Source organism: Struthio camelus, chromosome Z (assembly GCF_040807025.1).
Source record: "Struthio camelus isolate bStrCam1 chromosome Z, bStrCam1.hap1, whole genome shotgun sequence".
In the NCBI taxonomy this organism is placed as follows: domain Eukaryota; kingdom Metazoa; phylum Chordata; class Aves; order Struthioniformes; family Struthionidae; genus Struthio; species Struthio camelus.
Genome location: NC_090982.1, coordinates 76,140,205 through 76,159,032, shown reverse-complemented (window position 1 = coordinate 76,159,032; position 18,828 = coordinate 76,140,205). Strand labels below are relative to the sequence as shown.

Genomic DNA, 18,828 nt, shown 5'->3' with positions numbered 1-18,828 from the left:
ATGGAGACACATTCAGGGGGTTTTGTTTTGTTTTTCTTTTTTGGTACAAAAACCCAGAAAGAGCCAATCTTTTCAAATCCCCTGAAAGAAAGCACCACTAACTGCCCCCTTTCATCTTAAAAGCCCCAGGGCTGATACTGCTGTGCCAGCATGAAAGAAATTCAGGATGAAATCTCTTCTTGGAGGGAACGTGAACTCCACCCTTCCCCTGCCTGACATCAACCATCTGGCTGCAGGGCCTCCCAGGGCGTGCATGCCCTGGAGTGGAAACCTAGGTGCTTGGGGAGCAGGAGGATTTGTGAACACTTGCAGTACCTCACTGCTAGAAGTAAATCATTTGCCAGAAGAACCCACCTGAAGCTGAGGTTGCTATGACAAATGATCCTTTTATTAAATACCAGGGTAAATGGGCATATGAACTTGTAAACCTTAATGGCATGGAACTAACGCAAACCCTCAGGCTGCTGTTAATCATGTTTCCATTCCAAATACTTTAAAAATTGATGACTTGTTTTTGTTATTTTCTTTCAGGTAGTGTGATGGAAGATGTTCAGCTGGCTGATTAACCATCCCTCTGCTGCAAGGAATTCCCTAGCATGCCAAAGGAAAGGTACAGCAGCTACCTCAAAAGATGTTCATGTGTACTGGTCAGTGGGCAGTGATGTTCCAGCTACGCACATGGAACACGTCCTCCCAACCTCCAGCAGCAAGATGTTTGCTTGCATTCTTGTGCTAGGCATTCTTGTTTCTCTATTAACTGCACAATCCTTGAGCTCCCCACTAGATTTTACTTTCTAAGGTATCCTGCGGTCTGGAGTCTGGTGGGCTAACTGGTTACATTTTGAAAACACATACCCCACCAAATGCAAATATCCTGCCTACTGAATGTCTCCTTGTTCTTGTATTCTGAGCAAAGGGCAGCCAGAGGTTCCCACCTACCCTCCTCCCATTGTCCCGCATGCCTTTCTCATGCCCCCTCTTATCCATTTGCTCTGGGACATAGACAATTCTTGTCTTTCCAATCTGCCTTGATATATTAGTTCTTCTGGGAATGGATTAAACCTTTTGATTTTGTTTCAGGCTTCTCTTCCTAATGAAAAAAATTCTATGGAAGAGAGAAGGAAAGTTGGGAGTATCCTTGAGTGGATTCCTATGGCTCCTTCTGTGCACAAGGACACCACCGCCTTTATTCAAAGGGTCCATCCTCAAGTATTAACCCCTCCACATTGGAGGATTTGCTAGATATCCACTGGAAAGGAAAAAAAAATTGGAGCTGTATGCTGCTCTTATTTCACATCCCAGGCTGACAAGGTCCAAGTTCTGCTGCCTGTCTTTTCTCTGCAAAGTCATACACCTAGGTAACTTCACTCACACAAACACAGGGCCTGATGTGTCCTCGTATTTGATTGCAACTTTCTCAGTGATATATTAACCTCCTGGCGCTCAGCAGTAAGAAATGAATGTGCCACTGCACGAGAAGATCACAGACTGTATTACTGTTTTCCACCTGTATGGTGGAAGTCCAAAAGACTTTTCAGGAACCCTATCACCTGAATGTCACAAAGTCAGACCTTCTCCTGCTGTCATGCAGGATAGCCTTCACCAAAGTTACAGCTAAAACGAGTACAGAAAAGCTTTCCCGAACAAGTTCCATGTGAGATCTAGCTGGAATGCCTCTGTGGAGGAGACTTCAGAACTCATGGGCAGAAAACATAACGACGTACATGCAGTTCTGGCCTTGAAGTATCACCTGCACCTTCATCTGTGTCCTTAAAGGAAACAAATGAGAATCCTCTCTTCTCATGCCTGTCACCCTCCTGACCAAACTCTGACTAAATTGTTTGGCTCCGGCAAATTTCAAATACTGAAATCTTAATGCAGTCTATTTTACTACAGCTTTAGCTACCAATTGAGGTAATCCTCTGCAGTGACCAAAATGCTGAGGCTGGAGCAGCCAATCTACCATCCAAGCAAGAACAAGGCTGTCACAAGAAAAGTGCTTCCAGCTGCTGGCCTAGGACCCTGCTTGTGCTTGTGCCTGCTTGTGCTGCTCGCTACCAACAGCCTCTTGACACAGGCCAGTCTCACCCAAACCTTCTACTTTATGCCTTGCTTAGTTTAGAATCTTTTTCAATTAAAAAAAGAAACTTTCAACTGAGTGCCATTTCCACAAGTTACAGGGAATAAGGCTTGTAGAGAAAGGTATTAGCTGCTGGAAAGTCAGTTTGCAAATTTCTTCCATTTTTAAAATTTCATTTTGTGCAAAATTAGGTACATAGTCTTTTCTTGCCTTCATTCAAACACCACAGAGCCAAACCTGAGGACCATTTAAAATCCACAGCAAAATTCCTATGAATGTAAATAAAAACAAGACCTCAAATGGACACATCAGCTTTTTGCTCGTTAGCTTAGCAATGCAAATAGCATTGAGGACACTGCAAACAAAAACAGATTATGAGCTGTACTGGAAGACATTTTTCACATTTTATTAGTGGAAAATAAGGTGCATTTCTAGCAAGAACTTCAAAGGGACACTACCTTGCCCATAAATGTCTGTATCTGTTTAGTAAAGTGGAATGTGAATATTTGTGAAACCAAAGTAAAAACACAGAGCTATGGAAAATATACAACATACATACGAAGATCAATTCTAAACTTCTACATTCCCAAAGAGTTCAAATGTTACTATTTTCAGATATACCTACAGTTTTATATTATCTCATTCATGGTTTAAGACATCTTCAAAAATATGCTTAGACAGGGTAGGAAAAACTAACTGGAAGCGAGAAGAACAATATCTTTCTTTTCCTGTCTTCTATGATATCTGTTAACTGCAAATAAGATTCTATTACTCCATATTTTTGCCTAAGACACCAAAGTGGAAGACACTACGGTCTTTCATATCACTGAGAAAGCATTAACTTTAGCAAAGAAATAAACGTCTGCTATATTCACCAAATTCAGCAGTCCAGAGTTCAACTTTGCCCTTACAGAAACTAATGAAACTCTCATTAATGCCAGAGGGTGAAGAGCTGGGCTCAAAAATTTTAAATGTGTTTTACTAATAGAATTTACCTTATAAGTAAGCTGGCATGTGAACCCATTTTTTCCTGCTGCTGAAAGCAGCTTGTGGTTTGCTTTTATTCTTTCGAACACAATTAGCAAAGCACTCCAGCAGCTGAATAGATCTATTCATTTGAACAAATTATTCCCTGGCAAAGTTTTTTTAAAAAAGAAATCCCATTCTGGTGTAGTCAGAAGAGACACAAAAGCCTGACTGTCATTAATCTTGCCTGGCTGTGCCTGAAAAAGACAAGTGGGACATACACTGCTGAATGTGTTACACTTCTACCATCTCTCTCAGTGACATTATTGAATTGCTTGCTTCTCCCAGTCCTTATCTTAGCTGGTGTACAATCCTAATTAAAAGGCTGACGTAAGGAATACACACAGGGAAGAGTCTGGCACGGATGTTATGGATGAGCTGATAAACTTTATGAGTACAGCTACCTCCCACATAGCTTTTGTAGTTAACTGTTGGAGCACGAACAGTTGCTCTTACGCTGGCCATTTCTCATTTAGGAGGGCTGAAAATGTTAAAAGTCACAGATTTGCCCTTTTTAATAGGTAATGGCATCTTGCTAACTAATTAATCTATGTAGCTCAGGCTCTGCATAGGCTCTGACATTCTTTCACTGATAAAACTTCATAGGCAAATCAGACTCCAGTTCCCTTTTCCTCCTGTTCATTTTCAGTGTTGCGAAAAGGGCTGTGGATAGGATAAAACCCACGCGTCTATCTAGCAAACAATGATACCATGTAGCTAGCACAGCAGAGATATGTATTTAATTAGTTAATTTTCAGCTTTTAAATGAGAAGAGAAAAAACAAGCCATGGGTGGTCTGTAACCTCAGAAGAGCAAATATCCTGGGCTGTAAAATCATCCCCGCTCAGAATACTGGGTCAGACGTAAAAAAAGCATTTATTGAATTCTAGACCTGAGTAAGGAACAGAAGGTGCATTAAGAACTTTCAAACTGCAGCTTACCACCAATTCATCTAGTGTTCAGCATTATTTAATAAAAATGGGTTATGCATATACTTTAACTGAAACACTATTTATTCATAAACATTTTAACTAGAGCATCTGTTGGGACCTATTCACACACCAACTCAGAGATAGTTTCACGTTCTTCCTTCAAATAAATGCATGTAATTCCCACTGCTGTCTGCCTGACCTATGCTAAAGATCTGTGAGCAGAGTTTGTCCCATATGTTGCTATTAAACTGAGGATCTCAATTGCTTTATAAATTCCAAGACAATGGAATGTAATTGGCAATATATTAACATTACAGAGGTGAGAAAAATGCTATAGTTTCTGTAACAAAATTAAAGTGATTCTAGTGTCCCTATACCTGAATATCCAATCTAAAGGGATTTCTGGAAAGAATTGCACCTCTGGCTATTTTAATCAAAGAGGACAGCCTCCAGGAAGGTACAAAAAAATGGCCAGACCTTCTAGAGAACTACATGATGTTTACTGAAAAAGTAATCAGGTCATTGTTAAATGCTGAAGTGAGAGCTGAGCAGATCTGATGTTTCAGCCCAGTTCTTTGGCTTACATTAACATGACAGTAACTGCTTTCAAATTCAGAAAGTGATAATAAAGAAAATAATAATATTTACTAACAGGCACTGCTGACTGTCAGGCAGCTGTTGCAATGGGACGTTGCAGGCAGGGAATATCATCCTTTTTAGCCCTATCCATGCAGTTACTACCTACCCAAATACTTTTAAGATGCTTTGCCAGAACTTCTCGGAACCCCTTGACACTCTTATTTTCAGTGGGGGTTAGTTAAAAGGTGTTTAAGGAAGTTTATTGCTTCAGAACAGAGACTCCTCGAGAAGTCAGAGAAATTGCCTCCCCAACGCTTTCTACCCACTCACAAACAGCAGGTTCTTCTACCTTCCCCATCACCATAACATAACATCCCTACTGAAACCGCAATTTCTGACCTGGGAAAGAAGTATCCAGAACACGTTCCCTGAATTTCACTCCTTTCTGTGTAATTTCACAGCTGGAAATGAAGATAGCCAACACTGTTTGACCTGCTATTTCTCCAAGGGCCATATGTGCTCTTCAGTCCAGCAATTTGACAACTGCTGTTTTAGGACTTTGCCCTTTCTATCTTTTTTATCTTTCCTTCTGTCATCTGGTTATTTTCCATTTTTATGATATTCTTTTTTGGTAGATAATAATGCCTTTAGGATTAATGCTGGCAAGAGGGCAGGACAAAATGGCAGCACTAACTGCTTTTGTTTTAGTTAAGGTCACTGTGAGATAATTTAGGCCATATATCCAGGGCTTCATTTTCCAGCAACACTGGAAAAATCCACATAGAGTAGCAGAACTGAATGCTTCAAATCCAAATTTTTCTGAATCTGTCCTCCAGGGACATGGCTTGCAGAAAAAGATGAGGATTGTTTCAACACTCGCAGACAGGATTTGAGATAGACTGTACCAAAGACAAAGACCTGCCTTCTCTCACAGGTTTTGATTTTAAGAGCAGAATCCAGCAGAGAAAAGTCAGTCTCTCTCACTTTGCAGCCCACTCAGCTGAGCAACCTCTACTTAACAAGCTTCTCCTGGAGAAAACAGCCATGGTCAGCATGCCATGAGGCAAATATTGCCACTTTCTCTCCATGCTACTAAAAGAAGTACTGTTAATGAGATGCTCACTACGCACACATCTTTCAGAGAGGAAGGTACTGGACCTCAGTTTGGCTTTTTATTTCTCCTCATTAGCTTAAGCCTCAAGACATCCCAGAAACATTTCTCTTCTGAACGTGGCAGCAAGACAATCAGTTAAGGGAATTTGCTCCATCTCTTTCTCATTGTCCAAACTGAGGAAATGCAAAATCATCATAAATGTGAAAAACAGACCAGATTATTAAAATTCACACATTGTAAATGAAGTAATAGAGCTATTTTGCTGTATTCAATCCAAGAATATCCCTTCAAAAAAGGTTTTGTATTCCCCATTGTTTTAGGGAGCTATGAGAGAGCAGATATGGGAGGGTCTGCTGAGATCTATACATGTTAAGCATCAGTGCAATACCAGGAAATTCTGCATTTGAAAGCAAATCTCTTTTCCCAGCAGCTGAGATCCATAGTTCCTAAACGGGGAGCCCCAAATCCCTGAGGTCTCCACGAGGAGATATGCAAGATCTCTTGAGCCAAGAACTACCACTTCAAATGGTAGGAAACTACAGTAGGCACAGATATATCACAAGTTCTCTCTCTGCCCCAAGGCAATGAGAAGAGACTGGGAAGGGTACAGAAAGCTAGGTGGGAAAGGAAGAGCAGGGAGAGGCATAAAAGTCAGCAGCGATGCCAGCAGGAATCCAGCGCCACTGCGTGGCCCTAGGAAGGGTGGACATTTCGGGGGAAGGCAGTGCTTGGAACAAGGTGAACAGCTCTGGACCAAGAAAGGGTGCCCAGCCAGGTAGAAGGGCAGATGGGAGGAGGCAGCCCGCAGAGCTACGCAGGAAAAGGACGAGGCATCTGCAGCCAGGGAAGAAGGGAAGGCAGCAGGGATCCAGGCACCCATGCAGCCGCACTGGGACAGCCAGGAGTGCTGCCAGCGCACAGGTCTGATTGCACAAGCAGGCATGGACTGAAGAAAAGAGAAGAGAGGACTTCTGGCAGCAGGTGCACAGACTTGCAAGGAATCTCCCCAGCAAACACATTAGCCAGCAAAACCTTCTCCTTGCCAGCACTGGGGGATTTGATCTCTCGCAGATCCAATTCTGCTTGAAGGTAACAGGGCTCGTACTTATCCAGTGAAACCACTGCATCTCAGCATGCACCAATGCTGAATTGGCTCATGGTTTGATGTGGGTCTGCATCCTACCGAAGCATCCCTCCTCCTTGCTTCAAATTACCCTCTCTAACATCGACCATCACCTGTGACCTTTGCGCACAAGATCCCCAGCCCTCGGCCGGATTAACAGTGCTCCTCATATGGGAAAATTTCACGCTGCCCGAACCAGAAATGCTACAAAACTCTACAGCTGGAAGTCTTTGGGGGTGACTGGATCTTTAATATACAAAATTACATTTCTCAACAACCACAACCAAGAGCAGGTTTTCAAGGTAGATGTCCTGCCAAGTAACATCTGCAAAAGGGCACACAAGAGGGAAAAGGGAAAACAGCACAAAGCACAGTCCTGTGCCTTGTTCAAAACTCATTTAGCAGGTTCTTCAGAGAGCAGCACCTTGAGCTTATCAGCTGGGGTTTCTCTATTAGCCTGTGGCAAAGAATGCCAACAAAAGATTGTTTCTGCCTGCTTAGAGTCTGGAAACTTTACAGTAAAAATGCAAGCCACTGATGTGATTCAACATTACATTTTAAATAAAATACATCAAAGTTCTAACTAGTGCAGGTTTTCTGAATACAGTTGAGGTTATGCAACAAACTGCAGGAGGGATAATTTATTAACACAACCTTCAAGTTCATCAGGTTTTGCTTTTAATCAAGGATGATGCCTCCACCTGGGGGTACACAATGCTTAAAGCAAAGAGCTGAGGTAAGTGCCTAAGTGGAAGCTGGCAAATGAGGGGTTCAGGTTGCTTTCTTCAGTTTAGGACCTAAATTCTCCCCACATCTCATTTTAAGTGTTAACACACGTGCTCTGGATGCCTCAGTTCTTGTCCTCTCACTCAAGAGCCTGCTTTCAAGCAAATCTACCCTTGCTGCAGCATCTTAATTCACAGAATACCTTTCAGAGCAACATTTGAACTAGCTTGAAAAAAACAACATAATATATTACCTTATACTATGAAGCCAAAATGTCTTCTGTCTTTACCAGCTCATTGTTTCCTCTATTGGTAAGCACATATGACAGTGAAAGAAGTTTTGTGCCAGGCTTAACTGCAACAAATTAAAGCTTTTCCCCTGACAGTCATTTTTCCCTATTGAATTGTTTGTATTACAGCTCTCATTTCCTACAGCTAAGTAGTGACGAAACCCTTTTCAAGGCTGGCTTCTTTAAGCACATTTGGAAAGTTTACTCTCTATTATGGGGAAGGCTGACTATCAGGGAAGTACTTGTATCAGCATGCAAAAATTCCTATAGGTATGTGCTATAAATTCTTGCTTCCACCAAAGACTTTTCTATGAATATGCTTAAAGAACTAGCTTTGCTGTAGCTCAAAGGAAATTTTCAGAGGAATCTTCCTCCTGCATTTGGAGAGAAAAAAGAATAACAACGTACACTTTCCTCTACCCATCTCTAGAAGATGCTGGAACTCCCCTAGGTTTAAGAGGGCTTGCAAGGACTATAGTGATATTTTAGACCGTTTAAAATAAACAACAATAACAATTTTAAAGAGCTTACTAGGGAAACAAGACGGTATTTCTCACTAGCCTCAAGAAAAATTTCATCATTCTATGCAATACACTGAGTGTAATTTTCCAAGATCTGCTTTTACTGAAGAAAAGTATTGGGAGAAGACAAAAAAAAAAGTTGTCCTGAACACAGGACAACTGGTCATGGATGATTGCGCATAGGTCTATTCTAGCTGATATTTACTTTACCCACAAAAAAAACAAAACCAAAAAATGCCCACCACATATTGCCAAGGAAAGAAAAAGGAGATTACATGGGCAACAGTGAGTTTTCACAACTGAAACAAGGTATTTCTGACCTGAGAAGGGCTCAGTGCTGCTTTTGCTTTAATTAGGAGAGTGTTTTTAAAGATGCTAAAACCTGAAGCCTGTAAACAAGTACTTACATAATCATCCTCATGCAGCCCTTGCTTCTGAACAGAACTTTTCACCTCCAAGGAAAACTTCTCAAACTCAGGTTTCACTGTTCTTAGCAGAGTGACAGTCTGGAGGTATGAGTATGCTTTCTTGGCTTCAAGGTCATGTTTGTCTCCTCTTTTCCAAGAGCCATTTCCTAGGAGGAAAACAAACATATCTCCAACACCAAATTGGGCACCATTAAAGGATCATCTTCCTTTTTCCATCAGAAAGACCCCTCTCCTTTCCCTAGGGGAGACAGCGAAGTATGAGGAAGAACTGAACCCACTCGAGGAAGTGCAGGAAGCAGGGCAAAGAGCAACGGCTGATGTGACAGCTGTGAAGTAAACATGCAAACAGAAAGACAACTTTACTCCCATGCTGCACTTGCTTATTTTTAAAGGGTGGACTCAAGTCTAAGCATGAGAAGACATCTCCCAGCAAAAAACATGCCAGATCTCAAACACAGAGATATTTAACTTGGAACAAGCAAAGGAGGGTCTGATCACAAAGCTTTTGTGCCATATCACCCCAGTGACGCTCTTTTCAGTCTTGGGCAGTCAGAAAGACGCCAGAAAATATAATAGCATAATCATCAGCCTGCACGAGAGCCAGATCGTATAGTTACTTCTCCCATAGCAGTCAAGGAGAAAGCCACGTGCACAATGGCTGCCAGACGAAGCCTGCTCCTAATGGAGGAGAAATACTTACAAATAAATGGGATTTTGCCTATGCTGTATTTACATGTGTTCTGCATCACAGCAGGGAAATGATTCAACTCAGACCACCAATAGAGTAATCAGATTTTTAAAAGTAGAACAGCTGACTGGTTGTTAATTAACAAAAGCAGCCCTTCTGCCTCATGGGGCCTGACCCTAACAGATCCGGAGACTCTGATCCAAAGCTTCATGAGATCAGTGGAAAGATTCACATTGACCTGGATCAGGTTTTGTGCTATTCTACATAAATGATAACTAGAGGGGCCTAGCGCAGGTCTAGAAGAGTAGTAGTCCTAAACAGTGTGCCTTTAAATACTTACAAGCAAAAGCTAGACAATCATTTTATTTTTGGAACAATAACAACAAAAACTCATGGCTAAATGTGCAAAAGTGAAGACTGTGCAACATGCTAAGTTCTGAAGGGTAACCTGCAGGACCATGAGATGAGGGAGGATGTGGCTATCCTGCTTGGTTAAAGGACCTTAATCATGGTGCTGTTTGGACCAAGAGAAGTGAACGCTTTAGGAGAGAAGATGCTAATAGAGACAGAGCCCAGGCACCAAACCTTCAGTGCTCCTTGCACTGCACTCCAGGCTGCACTGAGCATCTGTGGGGGCGGGACTTCATGGACAGACCCCCAAGTCCTCCCAAAGCAGGTGATTACAGAGCCTGTGTTTCACCCTCTCTGGTACCCAGACACTGCTGTTAGGACTTTTTTTTTTTTTTTGGACACTGAAGACAATTCGGGAATTGCTCTCCTTCCTCAGAGAGCACAGGGAAAATAAAGAAGGAACTGTGCTCTTCAAGAGAGCAACTCTTTCCTCATGCTGCTTTTGCCTCTACGGCAGCTCCCGTCACTCCCAGCAAGGGAGGCAAGGCACAGTTCCAGTTAAGCCCTAAGAATGATTCACGTTAAATGGAAACTCCCTTTAGTTCTCTTCAACCCCAGGAAATCCTTATTTACCACAGGTCAGTACTGGCAAGGATTGCCATATTTACAAAATTCATATATGACCTTCTTTGCTTGTTTATTTATTTGCCAGCTATTTTTTGGAGCTCTTCTGCTCTCTTATGAATAAATTCTAGACACTTCTGCCTTGGTCTAAGCATTTTTTTCCTCAATTCAAAGATAAACTGGTCAAGATTATTTATGCCAGGACTCCATTCATCAGACCTGACACTGGACAGCAACGAACATCCCGCAGTTGAACATGCTACTAACATGATCACAGTCAGTGGTAGCACTCTTCCTTTTAACATGCGCACTCTGTCCTTGTTCCTGCTTTCCAAAAGACAGACATGCACGTCCAGCAAGAGAAACCTAGCTCAACGGACAAAGCTAACACCTGAAGAGCTCAGTCCATATGTGGAAAAAGAAGGTAGGCACCTGAGCCACCAGCGTAACTATGGGTGGCTTCCTTTTGAGAGGGCACAAGCCTTGCCAGAGCACTGAAGCTCAGAAACTTCTCCCCCAGCCAGTTACTTGCATTTCAGAGGTACAGCACTTCAGTAGGATACCCTAAAGATTATAATATGGTGGGCTTTGCTATGACTCTGCATTTACCAATGGATATGGCTGAAAAGGGTGGAGTTACATACAAAACACTGGTAGCGCCGGTAGAACGTGAATAAATTTCTGTCCTGTACACTATACCTACTTATTTTTAAACAAACTGACAGTGGGAATAGGGAGGCTAAACTTGCATAACAGAGCTCCTAGAATAATTTACATATTTAAATTCCTTCATGGATAATTTTATGGGATGTAGTCTTGCTCCAGTACTTAACTGCAATTGTTGCAGCCTTGACATTTAATAAGTCTGCTCTTCTGGAATATTAAAAATATTCACAACAGAGGGCAATAACAAAATACAGTCACATGAACTTGGTTTGAGGAAATGTTGATTTGTCAGTCACAGACTTAGCTTATGTATCTTTTGTAATTCCACTATCTCAAGACACTGGGAAGATGCAAGTTAGGGGGAATTTCTCCACATTTCTCTGTTTGTTTGCTTTTTGCATGTGATGACCATCTGCATAAAGTCATTTTGCTCCTCATGGGAAACACAATCACAAAAAAGGAGAAAAACTTTTTCTGAAGAATTCTGTCAGTGTTAGGAAATGCCACAATTTAACAATACTATATCAGAAGGTAGACAGTTGTAACTATTTACTTTGAAAAACTACAAGTAGACTGGACTTCCTACGACCCAAGGAGGACAATGCTGAGGTCCTCACACAACCATGGGCCATACGTGGCCCCCAGCACAGCACCTTGTGGAGGTCCCCCACCAGAACAGCACAGCGCTGCCCAGTAATTGGCTGAACAAGTGCTGTCTACCAGTGGCTGCATCACTGCAGACACCCATCCCAGTGCAACACTGCCTCCTGCAACCACCTAGCAAATACTGTCATGGAACACGAACTGATTGCAAAATGCAGTGTCCCAACTCCTGTAGCTGCTGCACTCATTGGTCTCCGTTCTCAAAGAGGACTTTGGGTAGCATTTGTCCAGCCAGCTTTGGTGCTTCCCTGGTAGACCTCCAGAGCTGAGCTAGTCACCCTAGGATCTGCTTACAGCCAAGGCAAAGAAATAGTGAGCTTTAGGGAATGATTAATCTGAGCCATTTCAGACATCTAAGGTTGAGGTGAATCACTGTGCAGGAGTGCCTGTTTCTCTCCTGTGACCCTAAGGGGAACCTAGCTCAGAGGCAGACTTGTATCTGAGGTCAGATGAATCACATCTGACATTCATTCTGTGAGATGAAATATAGCAGCTCAGCTGTAACGAGACAGTACCAGAAGCTGGAGCAGTTACTGATCAGCAGTGTCTAGGCACAGGTGGTTTTTTTTTTTTAAAAAAAAAGAAAAAAGAAAAAAAAGGTCTGCCAAACTCCTAGGGTCTACAGAAGAGCTGAAACTTCAGGGTTCTGTGACTGATGATATGGGTAAAACCTCCAGCTTTTTACCCTGGTCCTGATTAGGGCCAAATGGTTTCACTTATGTCACAAGGAATGAAATCACTGCAAATTTAGATCAGCAAACACATAACCTGGATTTGAACTATTGGTTTGGATCTGGTTCTGTAATTTTACTTTTTAGTTATTTCAGTAATTTTCTTATTAGCTGGTGGAATTTGGCACTGCTTTAGCTAACCTAAGAGATACGTAGCTATATCTGTACTTCTGTAAGTATCTATAACTCTGAATTCAAACAACCACATATGCTTATCATAGAGCTTTTTGACAAAGAGGGCTAGTTATTGTAAAGTGATCTCAGAGATCCTAGACGTATAATCAAAAGTTTATTTAAAAGATTTTCACTTAAGAATAACTTACCTATTAAACAAAACACATCATCCTTTTGCATATTCACTTGCTTATGTTCATAAGCTTTTTAGAGCCTTAAAAGAAGAAAATAAGTTTTCCTTCTTTTTCAACTCCTACTTGGTCTTCAATTTTAAACGAATTTGTTATCGTACTGGATTAGTTAAGGCAGCCTGCAGGGGGGAAATTATTTTCTCTGCACCTGCAAAAGAGACGGCTCTTTCAAAAGCCAGCACTTTGGCACTTCAATAAAGTCTAGTTCTCAGGCAGGTACTTCCCTCAGCTTCAGCAATCCGAAGTTGTTTAAAACTGTGAGCACGCACGTTGCTCAAGTACTAACTTTAATTTAACTGAGACAGCTGTTAACAGCTGACAGCAGGTTTGGTCTCTACCATGCACTACCATAAAATCAAATGTAACTGAATGTGGGTATAGTTCAAAAAGCAAATGAATTTAATTTACATTTTTGAAGTCTTGTTCTAACTTCACAAATCTGATCATTTTTCCTTAAAAAATAAGGGGTGAAGTCATCACTTTTATCCATCCTACTTTAGTATATCTGGACTGCTTGTGTCCCGTCCATCATCTCCCCTTCAATGCAACACTGCTGAATATTTTTGCAGAATCCGTTTGCGATCTAAAGCTGAAACAAATGAGACGCATGGATCCCTGGCAGAGACAAGAGGTGGAAACCCAGGTCCTGCAGCTCATCTGTGGAGCTCCTGCATGACAACTCTGCCCACGGCCTGGCCATCATTGGTGCCTCTTCTCAGCCAGCCGCGTGGACCACAGCCCACCAGGGAGCCCCAAGTCCTCCTGGCCTAAAATTTGCAATCACAGGGCTTAGCACAACTAACCTAGAACTGAGCACACACAACGCAATGCGAGGTGCAGACAACTGGCTGCTATGACCAACCTCTCTGCTTGATGCTGCTTCCCCTAAAACTAACTAAATAAATAATCCCCATACTAGAGTCATGCTACATCTTGTGATCCACCCAGTGGTAACTATAGCTAAATAAAAAATTAATGTCTATTTTCTTTCCTGCAATATCATAGCCCAAGTAGAAGGTAATTACAATAAAAGGGAGAGACAGTATTGTATTCTGAGATTCAGTAGGGCATATTTTGAGGCTAACAAATCTAAAAACATTACCAGATTTACAGAAAACCTTGCAACATACTTGAAGAACAAAAACATTACCATATGACGAGCTGTTGAAGAGTTCAATATTGAAGAAAGCATAGTCCCCATTGGTCATTCCTTGCCGGTGAGCAGCTAACATGATGTTCCTGATTGTGTCACCGCTGGCACACATGATTACAACTAGTGGAGAAAAATGGAAAATACAGATAAGATGCAGTTCAAGAACTTTCGAGAACAGTCTGTTAAGTATGTACGCTGCCAGAGACAATGACCCAAACTGTTCTCCTAATGTTGCAACAAACAGGACAGCTCAGCTAGCAAATAAAGCTGATTTCCCAGAGTCCAAAGACGACAGGTACCAAACACAGAGCAACTTTATACTCCCTTATCTCCTCTGATAAGGGATTCAAAAAAAAAAATCTATGACATAATATTTTACTCCTGCAACATGCAATGAAGAGCTGGCTTTGAATTTGTTCAACTGTATATATTCATAAAGTTAATTGCAACAATAAGCCACTGGCAGCTTCACAGGGAAGATAAGACAATCTGAAGATGAGGAACAAAGATGATGCAGTAATATTACCATTTTAGTTTCCAGTCCATTGACCAGTTTGATGTTGATTCATCTCACCTACACCTCAGCTGCCTCAAGCGTAGACATCTAGTCTAAAATTTCTTGACCAGGGGTCCCGCACAGTCAATGGAGAGCAATATCTCTGCAGCTGATTTATTCCATCCTAAGGCAATTTTCTAGGGTCAATGATATGAATCTCTCCAGCAGATGACTTTCTCTCCGACAATACAATGAGCTTAGGCAACTACCTTTGACTGGATGCTTAAATGTTGGCTACAAATGGGGGGGGGGGGGGAGAGAGTGCCACCTGTTGTGCATGGAGACAAAAGGCGATTACAAGACGAAATGCCACAAGGCCTTGTTTGTCACGGACCAAAGGCTTAACAGGGGCTTATGTCTTGCAAAGGAATCTACAAGCCGGCAGACGCGCTCCATGGAGAAGTGTGATCCATATAATGACAACTCAAAGCTCAGGTAACAAAGCCTCCAGGTACCCTCCCAGCAACCTCCACGTCACTGCAGATCTCTAGCACAGCAGCCCAGCTCACTTTCTGCCTGGCAGGGGAGAGGAGACCATGCAGGCACAGCCCTATTGTTACCAAGTGCCCAAACAGCTGCCAGTGATTCTCAAGGGTGAAAAGAGCTTCAGACAACCCAACTAAAAGCCTGCCTGGCACCGGAGCCATCAATCTCAAGCATGCAAGACAAATTCACCATGTCCCATCCTGAAAGATGCTGCAGCAGGGGCTCGGGAGGTCAGGGTGGTCTGCTCTCTGCCATGTGACAGCTGCAGGCTCTGCGCAGCCCAGCGTCCTGCCGCTGCCCTACCACATCAACTCTAGCGAGCTGGTCTGTGCAAGACCCCTCCACGAGGCAGCAGACCCCCAGTGCATTGTTCCATGTTCATCTAAGGATGTTTGAGAGGTCACTTCCCCAACAAGAGGCAAACTACCTCTTGTTCCCCCTTCCCTCTGCAAGGAAAAGGGATAATCTCAAGCTTGACCTTCAACAGTGGGTAGATACCTCCCACATTGAGCACTCTACATCACCAACTTTTATATGCATTCACAGGACTATGGGTATGAAGCTATAACATCAGATGGTGCCGTGAAGTATTGTATCAATGCACGTTTCGTGGCTATATGCTATAGCAGAGTCATAAGAGAACTTGTCAGAACAATGATTCAAAACCAACTGCACACACATTTCCAGGAATGCTGTCACGCATGGCAGGACTTAAACTACAATAATGTACGCAAATATTTTCACCCAAACAATAAAACTGAATCAGAACCACATTCAGCTTCTCTGGTTAGAAGTGTTCGTTATTGTTAAAAAAAATGAAAAGGCCAAATAGGCCAAATCTTTTCTCACACAATGAATCTTCTCCCATCACTTTTCTGGTTTTATGCCATCACAGGCATAAAGTTCCAGATGCGGCCCTGGTATAAATCACATTCTGTTAAATCCACACACTTCAGGAAAGTTATACCATGCATACCTCTGTCCAGCTGATTATTGCAGAGTAATAATAATAATTTCCAGAGTCACAGAGCAAGACGTATTTCATGACTATTATGAGGTATCAACATGAAGGAAAAGAAAAAGAAACAATTCTTGTAATAAAATTTGGATCAAATTTTTTCCAGACTTACAGCAGGAATGGATTTGTCTCCCTGTTCCTAATTTCAGTATAGGTGAGAGATTTCCTTCTGAAATGTTTCCTTGCTGTCCTCCCAAATCTCCCTTGACTTGCCTTTATAATTCATACCTATCATAAAATTATAATCTGTAGATGGAAATCAAAGCAATTCCCCTAACATCAGTAAAAGATCTTGGGAAAAAAAGAAATAAAGAAAAATGGAGGGAAAAAAATCTACTTTAAAATACATTAAGTCACGTTTTGTAAGCCTCTGAAGGAACGTAAGGAAACTATTAACTATTTGGATGTGGTTTTTAACCCAGCAGGAGAGCAAAGATTACATATTTCAAGATTTTGGGGCAAATTAGCTATGGTCAGATCTCTTGCAATCTTCCAAAAATGTAAATTATGCTTACTTAATCTGCATCTGTACATTACTGCTGTATACATACAAATGTACACATGCACACACACAGTGCTTTCCCTCTGGTATTAAATACACATAAAGTAATTCTAATACTAATACTTTGAATTTATTGACAAAGATTATTGACTCATTCTGCAAACACTTAGTGTAAAAATTCCAGTAAGAAGAGAGCCTTAAAGGAGTAAGTGTCCCCTTTGCTACGCACTTGCCTCCTTACGCAAAAGGTGTGTTTAAGCACAGCGTGGGGTTCATGACCACCGCAGCGAAAATGAGCCTTCAAAAGTGAGGTTCAGTGATTAATGACATTCATTAAAGACAGGTGGTTAACTTCTATCACCATATTTTTCATCATGATTTTGTTGCGGCTCCAAGGCTTGAGGCTTTTGAAATGGCTCCAGGGCCTGGACAAGCATTTCTGGCAAACACTTCGTGCAGCCAAGCGCATCCCTGGCTCCTGACCCCAGGGCCCAGGCTCCAGCCCTGACAGCTCTGCGCAAACCCCATCCGTTGGGGATTTAACCCCCTGGGCCAGCCCGGGACACTCGCAGGCCTGGCAGCTCCAGCCAGGGGTGATGGCAGGTCACATAGAGCAGGTAACACACCTTAAGACTCCTCCAGTCAGAGTCGCTAGAAGATGGCTAGCAAAGCGCAAGATTCGTATCCGATGGGGCAACTTCTTTCTGAGCCAGAAGACAGTTTCTAGCAGGCATCCCATATCTGTTTTAAAGTCTGCTCCTATACCTTGTTGCTAAGGGAAGTGCCACCGTCCAGGTGGCATCACCACCAGCAGGGATACGAGATGATGTCTTGCCTGTACATTTGTGCAGGCAAGGGAGAGGGTGTAGAGTCAGAGCATGGGACAATGTCACCATAGGTGTGACACCGTAGGCCCTAAAAACCGCTCAAAAGAAGTAGAGAGGAAGTAATTTGGATAGCACCACACAAACACCTTGCCCACGAGCCACACTACCCCATCAGGTGACCTTCAAGGAGTCCCAAGGAGAAATGAAGATCTAAGCTGGTAAGCTAAGGTGCATGGTGGATCCTTGTCACGATAAATGACTTATAAGATATTTTGATGGCCTTAGCGTTGTGGGCAGCAGGACCACCACTTAGGCCAAAAGGGATGCGCAAGGCAAGGCAAGGCAGGCCATAGAGTCAGGACTGCACAAACAGAGGTGGAAGGGTCTCACTTACTGCATTTAGCAGTAGCAGCATGAACCAAAGGACATATGAAAACAGGTGAGACGGAGGGGGAGGACCACCCCATGCACAAAGGGAGAAAGTAGTAACACAGAGGGCTGCTTTAACCCAGTTATTAGCAAATTAAAGAATGATATTGAAAAGCAAGACCAAGCTCAAATGTTTTGTTGAGCTGGGACGTTGTTAAGTGTAGTAGAAAGCAAACCTCTCTGCCCTGGCTCTTGACACAGGGATAGAGAGCAGAGCTTGCCTTTAGCCATCACTCATGATCCAACAGCACAGCCAGAGCTCCCTTTGGCTAAGTATTAAAACTTATGTTTTCTTGCCATAATCTTATTTTTATGCTCTTAGCATCAGGAAAGGCAAACATGCACATAACTTAGGTTGATTTAAAAAAAAAAAAAAATCTTTCCATACTTGGTTTCCTCTAGCACTTACAAGTTTCTTTCTCTTCATTCACTACATTGTCCCAAACAGTACTTACAGGAAAGGTACATTTCAAGCACCTGCTTAAGTATTTTCACAAAGAGGATTAAAGATCCATCTGTTATTAGACAAATATGGTCCTGTGCATATTAAGGAATTTCACATCAACATGACATCACTAGTGCAAAGCTGGACTGTTAAAGCACTGCAGCCTACAGCATGGTGACATGAGTTCTGTCAGCCATACAGAGCACGATTTATATCTGCTCAGTTTTTACACTATTTTAAGATTCTACAACTAGGGATGTAAGAAGAGTATAAAATATTTTTAACATCTATGTCTCTACTGAAACACAGCTAAGGACTTTCTCTAACTTGATCTCTAAGATTCCGCTGCTGAAATACACCCTTTTTGCCACAAGTTATTAAAGAAATCTATAGCTGGTAAAGCCTCTAACAGAAAATACCTTTTTTTGATGAGCCCCCATATCTGTGCATCACTTGGCAAGACCTCATTTCAAATTTGTAATTAAATGTATTTTAAACGCTCCAAA

The 18,828-nt window shown here is 42.1% G+C and overlaps 1 protein-coding gene across 2 annotated transcripts in view; it reads right to left on the bottom strand.

Moving 5' to 3' along the window:
• The window catches only part of LOC104147816 (atrial natriuretic peptide receptor 3), a 44,250-nt gene that overhangs the window by 23,940 nt on the left and 1,482 nt on the right, over window positions 1-18,828 (bottom strand). For both annotated transcript variants that reach the window (XM_068927585.1, XM_068927586.1), the window contains exons 2-3: window positions 14,057-14,179; window positions 8,798-8,964 (exon numbers count right to left, since the gene is read on the bottom strand). In XM_068927585.1, coding sequence (XP_068783686.1) covers window positions 8,798-8,964; window positions 14,057-14,179 — 290 coding nt within the window. The remainder of the gene's footprint in view (window positions 1-8,797; window positions 8,965-14,056; window positions 14,180-18,828) is intronic.